Source organism: Callithrix jacchus, chromosome 3 (assembly GCF_049354715.1).
Source record: "Callithrix jacchus isolate 240 chromosome 3, calJac240_pri, whole genome shotgun sequence".
NCBI classification, from domain to species: Eukaryota; Metazoa; Chordata; class Mammalia; order Primates; family Cebidae; genus Callithrix; species Callithrix jacchus.
Window position 1 is genome coordinate 18,221,296 of NC_133504.1, and position 17,521 is coordinate 18,238,816.

Here is a 17,521-nt window from a genome sequence, read left to right on the forward strand (position 1 = left end):
AGTATCAGTTTCTTCCTGTGTAAATTATACACAGTAGAACCTAAGTGGTTATGAGGTTTGAGATAATGTGTGTAAAGCACCACCAGCTTGATGCCTTTTTAACAGTTGGAGATGATGATGATGATGAAGACTTTGGGAGCTTAGGAGATGGCTCATGTAGCCCTTTAGGCAATTAGTAGAGGGCTCTGATTGATCTCATGAATATGATTATAAAAAGTGGGAGTTCCAGGGTGGGTGAGGTGGCTCATGCCTGTAATCCCAGCACTTCGGGTGGCTGAGGCGGGTGGATCCTCTGAGGTCAGGAGTTCAAGACCAGCCTGGTCAATATGTTAAAACCCCATCTCTACTAAAAATACGAAATTAGCTGGGCATGGTGGTGCATGCATGGTAATTGCAGCTACTCAGGAGGCTGAGGCAGGAGAATTGCCTGAACCTGGGAGGTAGAGGTTGCAATGAGTCAAGATCACACCATTGCACTCAGCCTGGGTGACAAGAGCAAAACTCTGCCTTAACAAACAAACAACCCCCCTAAAACTGTCAGAAGCCCCCAGAGCCAAGTACTGCATCCAAATGGACAAGGTAGCACCCCAGACAGATTTCTCTTGGTGCTTTTTCTCTTTATGGTTAGGCATAGCCCTTGGAAAAAACAAGAGGAATTTTCTAAAACAGGTGTGTTTGAATAGGCCTGAGTCATCCATTGAGATGCGATATTTCAGAAACTTTCCATTTTGAGGCTTTTCATGCTCCTGATTAAGTATGAACACCTTGCTTGCTGTATAAATACACATGGAGTGTAACCTTTTGCTAAGTAATGCAAGACCAACAGCTACAAAAAGAGCTGAGAAGAGAGCCACAGCACGATCGCATCTAGTGGTTTCCTTTCACAAATCCCTTAGGATCCTAGAAAGGTTTAGTATTAAAGCTCATAAGAGTTTCCCCTTGAAACCGCTGCAGCCTGGTGTTTTTTCTCCCCAGGAGCTCTGTGTATTAGTTGGTCTTATCCATCTGTAAGCTTTTGTAAGCTCCCTAATAAAAACAACTGCATTTTCTTGGCTTAATTGCATATTATTGAGTGCTTGGTGTGTCATGCTGTAAATGTACAGTAATGAGGCATGTTCTGTTCATTAGGGACCACCAGCACACTAAGCAAATGGTAAATCAGCTATTTTATTGATGTGCGCAGAAAGTAACTCCTTACATGTCAGAATGTAACCATTTAAAAAAACCCTGACTTTATTGCACCACACACAGACTGTATCAAGCTGAATAGCAAACTAGTTTGATAAAATGAATCATTTATTATACATTTCATAAAGAAAAGGGTCAGGTTTTCCTACTGCAGTGCTACTCTCCCAGCCTCATTTTATCTGATACTGTCTTCTTCCCCGCTCCTTTGATTCTAGATTGTTTTGTAGTAGGATATAACAACTGATGTGTGGTGGGTTTTTCTTTGGCTTTTTTTTTTTTTGAGTCGGAGTTTCGCTCTTGTCGCCCAGGCTGGTGTGCGGTACAGTGCAATGGTGAGATCTTGTCTCGGCTCACTGTGACTTCTGCCTCCTAGGAACAGGCAATTCTCCTGCCTCAATGTCCCAAGAAGCTGGGACAACAGGTATGCACCAACATGCCCAGCTAATTTTGTATTTTTTTACGGGGTTTCGCCATGTTGGCCAGGCTTGTCTTAAACTCCTGCCCTGGTCTCCCAAAGTACTGGGATGACAGGTTTCAACCATCATGCCTGGCCTAACCAATGTTTCGTAATTTTTCTGGACACAGCCACATCCTGCCAGGTGTTTGGGTGGGGGTGGCATGCAGAGTAAACGTATACAAACAAGTCTGTCTTTGGGTGAATATAGTTTTAGGAGCTCATCTCTAAGAGGTAGAAAACAGAATGCTTATTAAGTGAGGGGAACAAGTGACATAACCAGTCCCCTCTCCCCGCACTGACTTTCCACCACTTCTTCCCTTGCCTAAGTCAAGGGATGGCCAAGTTCATGAATAAAGTGGGGGACATTCCATTTTCCTCATAGCCTGAGGCAAGGCTAGCCTCAGAGTGTGACAAAGCAAACAGAAGGCATCTTCTCCCTGTGTGAGCAGGCCCCAGCAGTTCCATGGAATTAAGGGGGCAGAGTGGAGCTTATGGAGTAATTGCTAATTGATGGCCAGTCCTATCCCCAAAAGCAAAGAAGTTGAAACGCAATTTTGTATAGTATTCTAAAAAGTTGTCAAAAAGAAACAGTGAAAATATTTTCAAACAATAACCTAATTGCTCTTTATTAATTCAATAAAATGTGACTTAATATATGTTTTTGAGTTTTTCCTATTATTCATTAATAATTTCTGAAACTTCTAAATTCCTCAAATAAATTCTTCTTTGCTACATTTGGGCAGGATTTTGGTGAAAACGTAAATGGGTCACTTTGTGTATAAAGATTGCAGCAATTATATCTACATAGATTATAAATATTTGTGTAAACATCATTGTCTTAATCCAGACAGGTCCCAAGCCAGTGAGCCTGAGATACGTAATAAATGAATGGATGCTGTAATCTGTGTGTATGTGTGTTGTGGATGGGTGTTGTTAAAAATTATGCATACGTGTTTTTGCTTATTGGATATGTGGTTCTTCCTTTTGAGAGTGTTCTGAGTTAAAACTAGACCCGGGCTGGGTGCGGTGGCTCACGCCTATAATCCGAGCACTTTGGGAGGCCGAGGCGGGTGGATCACAAGGTCAAGAGATCGAGACCATCCTGGTCAACAAGATGAAACCCCATCTCTACTAAAAATACGAAAATTAGCTGGGCATGGTGGTGCGTGCCTGTAGTCCCAGCAACTCGGGAGGCTGAGGCAGGAGAATTGCCTGAACCCAGAAGGCGGAGATTGCGATGAGCTGAGATCGTGCCATTGCACTCCAGTCTGGGTAACAACAGCGAAACTCCATCTCAAAACAAACAAACAAACAAACAAAAAAACAAAAAAAACAAAAAAACCTAGACCTATTCCTTGTTTTGGCTCAAAGCCATTTTTCAGTCATAACTGACTGTGGTGTGCATACATATAATATGTGAGGCCAAAAGCTTGCCCCTTTCTATGCACTCAATTTTTCCCTTCACCTTTGCTAGTGATCTCTGGATGCGTGAGCCAAATGTGTGTATGTATGACTCAGTGAAACTTTTAATCAAAACAGTGTCTTGTCTTTTCTTTCTTTTTTTCTTTTTTCCTTTTTTGAGACAGAGTCTTGCTCTGTCGCCCAGCCTGGAGTGCAGTGGTGCGATCTCAGCTCACTGCAATTTCCGCCTCTCATGCTCAAATTCTTCTGTCTCAGCCTCTCCAAGTAGCTGCGATTACAGGCACCCACCACCATGCCTGGCTAATTTTTATATTATTAGTAGAGACAGGGTTTCGCCATGTTGGTCAGGCTGGTCTCGAACTCCAATCTCAGGTGATCTGTCCACCTCGGCCTCCCAGAGTGCTAGGATTACAGGCGTGAGCCACTGTGCTGGGCCTAAAACAGTGTGTTTTCAAAGAAAACGTTGAGGAAGAATAACTTAAACCACAGCAATGTGAGAATGACCACAGTGACTGCCTCTTACCTTCCGGTATCCCCAGAGCTGGTTCCCCTTCATGCCATGACAGTCATAGAGTGTGACTGGGCTGTTGTGTGAGATGGCATCGAAGCAGAATTTCCGGGTATGCAGTGGCTCACCAGGTCGAATATCTTCCCTCCATCCAAAGGTAAAGAGCTAGCAAAGCAACAGTAGCAGAAAAGCTGCAGTGAGTTTGATTTGGAGAGAAGATGTGAAGGCAGGGGGAGGGATGTCTTTTAGCGAGGTAGAACTCCTGCTTTGTGATCTACTGAAAAAGAGCTAAGTCTCAGCATGAGAGAGGTGTTGGAAAGGCACATGTCATGAAGTGCTATAGCATCAACAACTGCACTATTGGTCCAGGCTGCCAAAAAACGTAAATGAAGAGTTTCCAATCAGGTACCAGAGAAAATAACAGAGGCTGGTGGAAAAGGGTTGTGGAGGGGCATGAAAGAAGGGGATTGAAGACGAAGGAGTAAGAGGACATAAGGAGGAGAGAACAATAAAGTCTTTTTTTGTCTGTTTGTTCGCTTTGAGACCGAGTCTTGCTCTGTCCCAGGGTGGAGTGCAATCCTGGCTCACTGCAGCCTCCAACTCTCAGGTTCAAGTGATTCGCCTGCCTCAGCCTCTCCAGTAGCTGGGATTACAGGTGTGTGCCACCACATCTGGCTAATTTTTTTATTTTAGTAGAGATGGGGTTTCACCATGTTGGCAAGGTTAGTCTTGAACTCCTTGACCTCAGGTGATCTGCCTGTCTCAGCCTCCCAAAGTGCTGGAATTACAGGTGTGAGCCACTGTGCCTGGCCAGAAAGTCTTTAATAACACACTACAGTCTTTACTTAGGTAAAATGTTACTAGAACAAATCCTACATAGTTTGCCCAAATTTGCAGATTAAGTAAAGAGACAAGGAGTAGAGATGAGCTGAATCGATGCTAGCACCTTGAAAAATCTAATGTAAAGGAAAGCCAAGCTTGATGAAGCAAAGAATCGGCCAATTAATTTCCTAGGGTTGGTAAGACTCATTATGCAGGGCAATGTAGAAAGTTTTAGACTCTAACTCACAGTAAGAAATGCAGTACACACACACACACACACACACACACACACACACACAGACACACACACACACACCCCTACCCTGACTCCAATAGAAACAGAAGTTTCATGAAATATTATTTACCCTTATTGAGTTAAACTGACTCTGGTATTCCATCTCAATCTAAAATCTCACAACCTTTTCACATAAACCTTAGAGAGTAACATTCAAATTCTTTAACATCTTAGGAACTTGTCGCAATCTGCCTTTGCTGTTGTTTCCACCTACATTATTTTCCTTCAAATTTATGTTCCAGCAATGCTAAAACGTTTGTAGATCCTCACGCAGACCAGGCTATATATTTCCTTCTGTGCCTTGTTCGTGTCAATCCCTCTGGTTGATAAGCAGGCATTCACTAGTTAACCTAGGTAATGCTCATCAGTCATTCAAGATTTAGTTCAGGTGTCTGCTCATCCAAGAAGCTGTCCTCCTTGAGCTGCTTACTCCTTCCCATCCCTTACCCGATTTCATCATGTTGTCCACTTATGTTTCTGTAGCCCTCCCTAGACAGTGAGATCCTTGGGTGCAGGCCTTCAATCACTTTTACCTCTGTGTTGCCGGCCCCCAGAACAGTTTAAGACACATGATAGATCCTTGGTTAAATTTCTATTGAATAAATAAAACTCATAATTATCTGTTATATGTTGAGGTAACTATCAAAATAAATGAATGTCTTTTGGTCTCTCAAATGAATTTGTGCTGTTTAATTACAACAATAACAATGATAATGCTTGCATTTTGAATTTTCAACTTTGATGACTCGATTCAGTTGCCTATTATTGGAACAGAAATTAATAGAAGTTTCCTGACCAGTAAACCTGCCACTGGCTTTGACTAAATCTTTATTTTATTTAAATAGCACATTTCCCTTGTACCATAGGCCGTCCAATCAATGCGGGAACAAGTGGTCTTGACTGGTTTATTTCCCTCTCAGTCTTCATCTCTCTCTCTCTCTCTCTCTCTCTCTCTCTCTCTCTCTCTCTCTCTCTGTCTCTCTCTCTATCTCTCTCTCTCTCTCTCTCTCTCTCTCTGTCTCTGGTTTTTATACACTCAGAAGGCCAGAGCTGAAAGAAACTGTAATCACTACTTAGTACAGTCCCTTATGAGTCAGTTGGGGAAAATCAGGCCTGCAGAAATTAAGGTCTTGCTTCTACCACACCTCAAGTGTCCCCCCTCCTTTGGTAGATGGCCTTTTCATACTTTTTATTAAATGCATCCGTTAAGTCCAAAAGAATACCTGTGTTACAACAAACAGGCAAATCTCTCTGTTGGACAACTTTATTCACCTATTTTCACAATTATATCTGAGGGCATCCTTAGGTGACTTCTGTTTCTTGTTTCTGGGTATTGTAGTGCCATTATCATGCTTGGATTTGTAGCCTGATGGTCAGCCTGTCATTTTCACAGTATCTTATGTATGACTATTACCTGTTTATTACTTTCCTTCGTCCAAGGCAATACATCTTCAGAGTCGTTCAGTTGCTTTGTTATTCTGCACCTATGATTAGGTAATTGTTTTCTCTTAGGTCTTTGACATGCTTCTTATTGCCATTTATCTTGTCTAAATGCCCATGTCAAACCAACCAGGCATTGAGTCTTTTCATTAGGCACATTTTTTCTGTGTGAAATCTTGTCAGTGCAGAAACAGATAGACATTATGAAATTATATTCATTGTTTGCTTTGGGTAATGTTATTGTGACATTTATAGTTTGTCATCACTCTTGGCCTGCTCTTTTTGACAAAATAATTTAGATTTTGTTCAGCTTTCCTGTACAATAACCCTTGATTTTTTTTCAACCTTAAACTCCTCATTGTTAAAGTAAGTTGATGTCAGTTTCTCTGCTTTCTTCTTTTGAATGATCCTTTAAAACATAGATTTACAATGTATATTAGTCTGTTCTCATGCTGCTAATAAAGACATACCTGACACTGGATAATTTATAAAAGAAACGGGTTTAATTGACTCACAGTTCAGCATGGCTGAGGAGGCTTCAGGAAACTTACTATCATGGTAGAAGATAAAGTAAACACGTCCTTCTTCACATGGTGACAGCAAGAAGCCGTGCCAAGCAAAAGGGGGAAAAGCCTCTTATGAAACCACCAGATATTATGAGAATGCATGTTCTCATAACAGTGACATGAGAACACCATGAGAACATACTCACTGTCATGAGAACAGCTCCCATGATCAAATTACCTCCCACTGGGTCCCTCCCACAACATGTGGGGATTATGGGAACTACAATTCCAGATGAGATTTGGGTGGGGACACAGCCAAACCATATCATTCTGCCTCTGGCCCCTCCCAAACCTCATGTCCTCCCATTTCAAAACACAATCATGCCCTTCAAATAGTCCCCCAGAGTCTTAACTCATTCCAGCATTAACTCAAAAGTCTAAGTCCCATCTGGGACAAGGCAAAGTACCTTCTGCCTATGAGCCTGTAAAATCAAAAGCAAAGTGGTTACTTCCTAGATACAATGTGGGTACCAGCATTGGTAAATACAGCCATTCCAAATGGGAGAAATTGGCCAAAAGGAAGCCATGAAAGTGTGAAATCTAATAGGGAAGTTGTTAAACCTTAAAGTTCCAAAATGATCTCCTTTGACTTCAAGTCTCACATCTAGGTTACACTGATGCAAGAGGTGGGCTTCCACGTTCTTGGACAGCTCTGCCCCTGTGGCTTTACAAGGTACAGTCCCCTCCTCACTGCTTTCACAGGCTGGCATTGAGTGTCTGCAGCTTTTCCAGGAGCACAGTGCAAGCTGTCAGCGGGTCTACCATACTGGGATCTGCAGGATGGTGGCTCTCTTTTCACAGCTCCACTAGGTAGTGCCCCAGTGGGGACCCCACATTTCCCTTCTGCACTGCCCTAGCAGAGGTTCTCCATGAGGACCCCACCATTACAGCACACCTCTGCCTGGACATCCAGGTGTTTCCATACATCCTCTGAAATCTAGGTGGAGGTTCCCCAACCTCAATTCTTGACTTTGGTGCACCCGCAGGCCCAACACCACATGGAAGCTGCCAGGGCTTGGGGCTTGCAACCTCTGAATCCATGGCCTGAGCTGTATCTTGGCCCCTTTTAGCCATGCTGGGGCTTAAGCAGCTGGGACACAGGGCACCATGTCCTGAGGCCACTTTCTGCAGCAGGCTGGAATTCTTTCCCAGAAAAAAAAATTTTCTCATCTTTTGGCTGCATATTTTCCAACTTTTATGTTCGCTTCCTCTTAAATGCTTTGCCATTTAGAGATTTCTTCTGCCACATACTGTAAATCATCACTTTCAAGTTCAAAGTTCCACAGATCTGTAGGGCAGGGGAAAAATGTCACCAGTCTCTTTGCATAACAAGAGTGACCTTCACCCCAGTTCCCAACTAGTTCCTCATCTCCATCTGAGAACATCTCAGCCTGGACTTCGTTGTCCTTATCATTATCAGCATTTTGGTCAAAGTTATTCAACAAATCTCTAGGAAGTTCCAAACTTTGCCACATTTTACTCTCTTCTTCTGAGCCTTCCAAACGGTTTCAACCTCTGTCTGTTATTCAGTTCCAGTGTCACTGCCACATTTTTGGGTATCCTTATAGCAGCACCCTACCCTACCAATACCAGTTCACTATATTAATATGATCTCATGCTGCTAATAAGGGCATACCCGTATGTCTTTGTTATAAATAAATTATAAAGGGTAAATTATAAAGTAGAGAGGGTTAATTGATTCACAGTTCAGCTGGCTAGGGAGACCTCAGGAAACTTACAATCATGGCAGAAGGGGGAGCAAACACGCCCTTCTTCACATGGCAGCAGCAAGGAGCTGGGCCAAACAAAAGGGGGAAAATCCCCTTATAGAGCCATCAGATCTCGTGAGAATTCAGTCATTATCAGGAGAACAGCATGAGGGCAACGACCCCATGATTCAATTATCTCCCACCAGGTCCCTCCCATGACACATGGGGATTATGGGAACTACAACTGAAGATGAGACTTGGGGACACAACCAAACTATATGACAATGTTAATTCTTATATCTGTGCTTTAATATTAATGTGATATATGCAATGTCGCCTAGTTCTCTTTGTATTATATGAGTAAGGTCACTGGATTTGGTACTGCAAGCACACCTATCATCACTTGCTCTTGCTACCTGGCTTGAGACAACAGAAACTGTTTTTCTCTGTCTGTGGATTTTAATGTTTCATTTCATCGTCACGAGGTTTGCAGAAACCTGAGATGCAGCATGTTCCTCCTTGCAGTTTGCACCTATCAGTATGCTTTGTCTTGATAGTGACACTCTATTTTCCCCAAGAGAGAAAAGAGTCTGTCCGCTGGATGCATGCATCAACTTGCTTCTGTCTTTGTTTGTGAATCTTCCCTCAGGTTCTGGAAAGGGAGCCAGTGTTTGCTTCCTTGGGAGGATGAAAGCCTGGCTGCAACATTTGTTCCCCAGCATGACATCAGAGCCTGCTGCTGGGCCTGCAGAGGGGGAACAGTTGAACTAGGCCAAGAGAGCTCCTCCTCCTCCCTGCTCCTCTCCCTGGGACTCAAGGGGAGCTGGGGAGTATTCTTTCCAGACCTTATAATCTTATTAGGATCTATTTTTGTTTTTCTTTCTTGATCCCCAAAGGAAGCATAATGCTACCATGATATCAAACAGCTATGCAGATCACCCTGGCAAAATGAATCATACACTTGCTTCCTTCACGGAAACATCAGTCACCACCAGTGTTCTGCAGCAGAAGGCATTTTCTTTTACAGGTTCTTCAACGGACTCTTTTTTATTTCCCACGTAACAATTTTGTTTACTCACTTAAAACAATTTTTGCCACTTTTTTCTTTGGAAATTCTAGAGCATTTCAACTCTAACAAGTCTCCTTTTGCGTTCTTTGAATGCTTTTGAATTAAAAAGAAAACCCATAATTTTCATGTTCTGATATGCTTTCCTCATGCAGGAATTTTAATTTAAATGTGTAAGGGTGATTCCTAATTCTTATAAGTCACTGAGTGGTATACTGAATAAAGCTTACAGTTAATTACCGGCAAATGAAACAGCTTGTAATGTTTAACCTCCAAGTCAATATATGGCAGTATTTCAAATATGATGCATTTTTCACCACTTATCAACCATATTCAATCCTACTGTAGCTTCATTTTTAGGATCTCTAGAGACAGGAAATCTTTTTAAAGAGCTGTATTAAACTGGTTTTTCTGTTTTGCCTACGTAGTTTTCTGCTTGTCTAGTGCTGCTCTCTGGTGACCATTTCTTGAATTACAGGCCATAGATTTTTGCAGTTTAGCCTGGGGATGGGGAGTGGAGGGTGCGGGGAATGAACCAACAATTTTTAAAGTGTATGCAATATCGTTGCCTTTGTTAACATCCATGTTCATCTGTCAAATAAAATCTGCAGGCCAGAGCAGATTTTATTCTAGAGCCTTGCTGGATAGAGAAACTAAACCCAGTTCAGGCATTTAGGCCTGCTTTATATTCACCAGCTGGCCACATGTGTTTCTTGGTTGGGCTGAATAGAGATGGTAGAGAGGAATTTAGACCAAGAAATGAAGCTTTTCCTGATGGCTTGCTCCTTTTTCTTTTTGAAAAAGTCCTTTTCCGCTCTAGATGCTGGTCTTTCCCATAGTTTCTAAACCATCTCTCTTGTTCCCAGGCTGAAGTCAGAATTGCTTGTTGGAGTTAACAGTCCAGCACTACTCCTCAGGTGCGTGGTAACATCCCCCATGGTGCTTATCTAAACAGACAGAGGAAGGAGGAGGCAAATAACTTTTCACTCGTGTTTGATTCTTATCAATAAATTCTGGAGTCACAGAGCCTTCTTTAAAACCCATCTGGTTTTATACACACACACACACACATTTTATATATATATATAATAGACACACATAAATATACATACATACACACATATATGTGTATGTGTATGTATGGCTGTATACACACACATATGTATGGATATGTGTGTGTGTGTGTGTGTGTGTATAAAACCAGATGGGTTTTAAACAAAAAAATACACACACACACACATTTTTTATATATATATATAATACACACACATGCATATACATACATACACACATATATGTGTATGTGTATGTATGGCTGTACACACACACATATGTATGGATATGTGTGTGTATGTATTTTTTGTTTTTTGAGATGGAGTCTCACTCTGTCACCCAGGCTGGAGTGCAATGGCACGATCTTGGCTCACTGCAGCCTTTGCCTCCCAGGTTCAAATGATTCCCTGCCTCAGCCTCCTGAGTAGCTGGGGCTAAAAGCATATGTCACCATGCCTGGATAAGTTTTGTATTTTTACTAGAGACTGGGTTTTGACATGTTAGTCAGGCTGGTCTTGATCTCCTGACCTCAACTGATCCACCTGCCTCGTGCTCCCAAAGCACTGGGATTACAGGCACTAGCCACTGTGCCCAGGCCGGCAGGGTATATTTGAGTGAATAATAACTAGTATTTGCTGACTATGCTGGGAACAGATAAATGAAGCCAAAGTGCCAGCTGCCTTGGACTTGAGAGAGGTTTCTAATTGGTGTTAGCATAAAGGGATTTGTGGGTGTTTGAGAGAAGGAAGGCAGGAGAGAGAGGATATTGCTCTGCACCTGGTGCCTGTGCAAGATGCTGCTGCAAGATGTATTCTCCTGACCACCCTGTCCAAGATGGAAGAACTACGGCCTAGAAAGATTTAACAATTTCACAAGGCCACACAGTTTGAACTAAAATCCACATTGGCCTGACTACAAGGCCCACAGTCCTTCCAGAATACCATGAGGCTGTGGGGAGAGGGTTCAAAGGTTGGATCAGTGGCTAGAGGAGAGGCACTGTGGATGGACTGAACGACTCTGGACTGCGTTGGGGACTTGGTCTGTGGCTGTTTCCCTCACATCGTGATGCTCTGCGTTGTGAAGTGTGGTAGACGTGGGGCAGGGAGGGGCAGGGAGGTGGAGCAAGGGAAGTGAATCTCAGCACATCTGAACAATGTCCTGTTCAATGTCCTGCGCTGGACATGGTGGACCTTCTCCAGTTTAATGTACAAGATGAACACTGGAGGAACATAGGAGGCAGTAATGCGTTACTGGGAACTGCTTGCTTACCTTTTTGCTTTTCATAAAAGGTGAGTATGATGAGTACATAAATATCTGCTATGATGTTTTCTATAGCTTTCTATTGAAATCGTTCTTTTGTAAATTTTGAGATGGAGTTTTGGCCTTGTTGCCCAGGCTGGAGTGCAATGGCACAATCTCGGCTCACTGCAACCTCTGCCGCCTGGGTTCAGGTGATTCTCCTGCCTCAGCCTCCCGATTAGCTGGGATTAGAGGCATGTACCGCCACACCTGGCTAGTTTGTATTTTTAGTAGAGATAGGGTTTCTCCATGTTGGTCAGGCTGGTCTTGAACTCCCAGCTTCAGTTGATCTGTCTGCCTCGGCCTCCCAAAGTGCTGGGATTATAGGTGTGAGCCACTGCACCCAACCTGAAATAGTTCTTAATTTAAAATGAAAACAGTGAAAGGGTTAGGTGAGCTGAGTGAGATGCACCTGTGGTCCCAGCTACTCAGGGTGCTGAGGCAGGAGGATTGCTTCAGCCCAGGAGTTTGAGGCTGCAGTGAGCATTGATCATATCACTGCAGTCCAGCCTGGGTGACAGAGCAAGACCCCATCTCTAAAATATAAAACACTAAAAGAGAGCAAAGACAGTTCTACCCATTATCTATCTTTTCTCTTTCATAGGTGACACAGTATCAGGAAAGATGCTCATAAGGACTTTCACATTTCTAAGTGGGTTAGAAATCCACACACTAACTGAGTTGCATTGAAATGTTTTTCGATTAAAAGCAAGACAGTCGTACAGAGAACAGAATAGTGAACCCAGAAACATATCCCTACCCTATAGTGAACTCACTTTCAACAAAGGTGCCAAGAACGTACACTGAGGAAAAGACAGTTTTATTAATAAATGGTGCTGGGAAAACTGGATATTCATATGCAGAAGAAGGTAACTAGACCACGATCTCTTGTCATATACGAAAATCAAATTAAAATCGATTAAAGACTTAAATCTGAGACCTCAAACTATACAACTCCTACAAGAAAACATTGAGGAAACTCTCCGGGCCATTGGTCTGGGCAAAATTTCTTGAGTAATACCCCAAAGCACAGGGAACCAAAGCAAAAATAGACAAATGGGATCACATCAAGCTAAACAGCCTCTGCACAGCAAAGGAAACAATCAACAAAGTGAAGAGACAATCCATAGAATGGGAGAAAATATTTGCAAACTACCCATCTGACAAGCGATTAATAACTGTAATATATAAGGAACTCAGAAAACTCTTAAAAAATGGGCAAAAGATTTGAATAGATACTTCTGAAAAGAAGACATACAAATGGCAAACTGGCAGATGAAAAGGTGCTAGCATCATCCATCATCAGAGAAACGCAAATCAAAACTACAGTGAGATATCATCTCACCCCAGTTGAAATGGCTTATATCCAAAATGCAATGACAAATGCTGCTGGGGATACAGAGAAATAGAAAACCTTATCCATTGTTTTTGGGAATGTAACTTAGTACAGTTACTATGGAGAATGGTTTGGAGGTTCCTCAAAAAACTAAAAATTGAGCTGACACATGATTCAGCAATACCACTGCTGGGTATATGCCCAAAAGAAAGGAATCGGTATATTGAGGAGACACCCGCACTCCCATGTTTGATGCAGCACTGTTCACAATAGTCAAAATTTGGAAGCAACCTAAGTGTCCATCAATAGATGAATGAATAAAGAAAATGTGGTGCTGTACACAATGGAGTACTACTCCGCCATAAAGAAGAATGAGATCCTGTCATCTGCAACAGCATGGGTGGAACTGGAGGTTATTATGCTAAGTGAAATAAGCCAGGTATGGAAAGACAAACATTGCACACTTTCACTTATTTGTGGGATCTAACACTCAAAACCACTGAACCCATGGAGATGATAGTAGAAAGATGGTTACTAGAGGCTGGTGAGGGTGGTGGGGGTGGGGGCAGGTGGCAGGTGGCAGGTGGCAGGTGGGAATGCTTAGTGAGTACAAAAAATAGTTCAAAAGAATTAAAAAGACCTAGTATTTGATAGCACAACAGGGTGACTATAGTCAATAATAATTTAATTGAACATTTAAAAATAACTAAAAGAATATAATTGGATTATTTGTAAACCCAAAGGATAAATGCTTGAGGGGATGAACACCCCATTTTACACGATGTGATTATTATGCATTACATCTCTGTATCAAAACATCTCATGTACCCCATAAATATATACACCTACCATGTACCCACAAAAAAAAGCAAAACAAAACAAAGATCGAATTACAGCCTTAAAGTATTTCCTAAAGTCCACGTCGGGGTGTTGTCACTTACATCCTTCATGTGTAAGATTAAAAACTACTACAATGCAGGAGGCCCATGTAAAGTGATCTGCTCATGGTCAGGGGAAAAGCAAGGTTAGATAATGTCCCAAACACAGCAACAGAGTCATTAAAACCATGGAATTTAGTTGGAAGTGTTCCACAGCACTCTACAGGCTTTCTGTGTTCAACTCTTGTTCTGGGAAAAGAAATAAGGCTAGAGTTGCAGTCCACATTTCTCCCATGCTTTCTCATATTTAAAGCATAACTGTGTATATTATCTGAACTGATTATCACATCTGCTCTGAGAAGAAACATAAACGGGGGCTAAGTGATTCACTGAACTGCAGGGCTGGCTGGTGACACAGCAGCCTCACTCCAGGTTCCACACGCACCATCTGCACCATCCGGAGATTTGTTCCGGCTGCATCCTCCAGTGTCTGCCTCAGCCCCCTGTTACTGGCTCCCACTGCCCTGGCTTCTGGGAGCTGACGCACCTGTTCATGAGACCATGTTCGTTCAGAACCGTCCTTGACACAGATGTCCAGCCTCAGCTCTGTTCCTGTGGCTCCGTGCTTGCTGTCCACACAGAGATTTGCTGCTATGTTTCGGATCTGTGGAAAGAAGAAAGAACATTGAGTGTGGAGCTGTGCCATGTTTTATCACTGGCTCCTAACAACCACAGTATAGATTAAGTAAGACCTAGATGATCTTTTTGATTACATGCATATCGAATGAGACTTTGAATTTGTGTGCAATTTATGAAGAAAAATCAGGGAATTAAATGTAACGTTGAAGCCATCTTCACAGGCTTTAGAATTCTGCGTAGAAATATAGTTGTAATTAAGTATTAATCAGTCTGCACTTTGACCCACTTCCTTGTCACCGAAACTCTGTAGCACTGGATACTGACCATTTGGATCACCATTGTTTCTATACATAGGATTTCTACCGTTAGAATCATATGGTTTTTGTTTAAGAATTGCTTAAGCAGATATTGAATTCCAGCAGAACAGCTGAGGGCAGCCAGTTTAAAGACCCTCACACAGGAAATGGATCAACATGAGAATATTGTTTCTTCATCTTCTGTCCCATGACCTCATCCTGCTCTCTGTGACCAATCAATGATCTCCCAACTTTGGCTTACTCCAAAACCCTTAAAAATCCTAGCCCCAAACTCCTTGGGGAGACAGATTTGAGGTTTCCTTCCATCTCCTCATTTGGCGGCCCTATGATTAAACCGCTTTCTCTGCTGCAACCCCATATCTTGGCGTATTGACTTGCTGCACGCATCAGGCGACAGACCAATTATGGTTATTACAACATAGTCCACTCCACTCTGCATCTACAGAACACGAGATGGTTAAACAACCGAACTGCAGCTGCTTGCTGCAAAGAATGTGTTGATAATGCAATATAGGGGGCAGGCTAGAGTTCATGACTTCAGTAAAAGGGAAGACTTTTCTTTTTAGACAGTGCTTAATTTGGATTTTATTATCTTCCTGCTTCAAAGCACCTTCCACCATTATCATGCTAGCGGGAGACAAATCCAGTATGAGGTGGGTATTGCAGACACAGTAAGTGGTGGAGGAGCGTGAACCACTTATCCCTGCATGGTTCTGTGCAAAACATCGTGACCTTGGTTTTAGTTTGGCTATAATGGTCTCGGTCTACACCTATTGTGGTAGTTTAGCTTTGCTTTGGATGATAAATTAAATGTCACTCTAGAGTATTAGCAAAATTGGAAAGACAGTATTAATGCTGAAATACTATACTGGATAAAGATTCTCTACATAAAACCTGACCTTTGAAAATTTGCAGAGTGGAAAAGGGATAATTCTTTACAATGATCATATTAGCACTGATATAAGAAACTCAATACTTAGAGGTAGGAAAAGTGTGGACAATAAAAAGTGTCAAAAGCTGAAACAGCAACAGAAGTAGAGTCTGGGCACAGACATGTCCTTTAGTCTTTTTTTTTTTTTTTTTGAGACGGAGTCTCACTCTGTCACCCAGGCTGGAGTGCAGTGGCGTAATCTCGGCTCACTGCAACCTCCACCTCCCAGGTTCAAGCGATTCTCCTGCCTCAGCCTCCTGAATAGCAGGGATTACAGGCATGTGCCACCATGCCCAGCTACATTTTGTATTTTTACTTTAGAGATGGGGTTTCACCATGTTGCCCAGGCTGGTCTTAAACTCCTGACCTCACTAGATCCACCTGCCTCGTCTTCCCAAAGTGCTGGGATTACAGGTGTGAAATGCTACCCAGCCCTTTCCTCATATCTTCCTGCTTGAAGGTTTCACCAGTCTTCCTGATAGTGTCAGAAGCACAGCCTGTAGCAGAGATGGATAATCTTGATAGTTTGCCACTTACGTGTGTAAGCTTACATAAAGTCAATGATCTTACTCCTTTTTAAGCCTTGACATAGTCCTGGATTATAATAATCCCTTTAGGTCCTTTTAAGAATGGAAACAAAACCACAATGGGCCCAACTGATCATTTTAACCAAGGTTCTTTTGCCTGACTGAGCAGATAAGGAAAGGAGTTTCTCTGCAACAGAAAAATACCCAACTGGGCCTGTTCCTGCTGGGGTGGGAAATGAGGAAGAGAGAAGACTTTTATGAAATATTCAGAGTATCATGAAAGTAATGAATAATGCTGGGATAGAATGGTGGTGGTGGAGAGAGAGAGTTCCTATTTTATTTACTCTAGGAATAGAGATTGGGGATGCCAGTCAGGAGAGAATCAATGTGGTGGGTATGAATCTCCTTATTCAGGGACTCTGGCAACAGGTTGGGTTCATCTGCTACTGCTGGGCCTCTGCTTTTGGGGTCTCTGTCCCTGATGACAAGGTAATGTGAAATAATGCAGGGTAGAGGGGAGCAGTTCTGAACCTGGTTTTGCCTACAGATTTCTCTGAGAATCAAAGAAAAGTGATGGAGGTTTTTGAAACAAACAAACAAAACTATAAGTGGATATGTCCAAGCACTTCTGCATTGGTTTTCCTGGAATCCATCGACTCCAGATTTGAACCCTGAAATAGGGAAAAATGCCTTCCCTGACTCCTTGAAAACTGGTTGCACTCCTTCTCTTAGTGTAGGAGACCTAGAAGGACAGGGAACGAGCTTGGCTGGTTGTCAGAAGGCACCTGGTTCACTCTCATTTCTCTTGCCTTTACTCTACCTTCCCTGAAACAAGTACCAGGGAGGAGCTTCTCTCTGGAATGTGTGAAGCCAAGCTTAAAACACACGATTTATAAAATCAGTTTCCTGAGGTGTGACGGGGTTTCTCTAGTGAAATAGAAACGCCGAGAAGGTCAAAGGTAGGTTTTGCTAGCACTCTCTTGAGCCTGGCACACTCTGTAAATCTCCTATTTGATCTCCTGATGTGAGTGCAGTGTGTTGGTTTTCTACAGCTGTCTATAACCTGAA

At 42.5% G+C, this 17,521-nt stretch overlaps 1 protein-coding gene across 1 annotated transcript in view; it reads right to left on the minus strand.

Annotated features, from left to right (window-relative positions):
- Nucleotides 1–17,521, minus strand: part of GALNTL6 (polypeptide N-acetylgalactosaminyltransferase like 6) — a 1,268,478-nt gene that overhangs the window by 17,872 nt on the left and 1,233,085 nt on the right. The window contains exons 11-12 of the mRNA XM_002745217.6: nucleotides 14,587–14,703; nucleotides 3,591–3,740 (exon numbers count right to left, since the gene is read on the minus strand). Of these exons, the coding sequence (XP_002745263.2) occupies nucleotides 3,591–3,740; nucleotides 14,587–14,703 (267 nt within the window). The remainder of the gene's footprint in view (nucleotides 1–3,590; nucleotides 3,741–14,586; nucleotides 14,704–17,521) is intronic.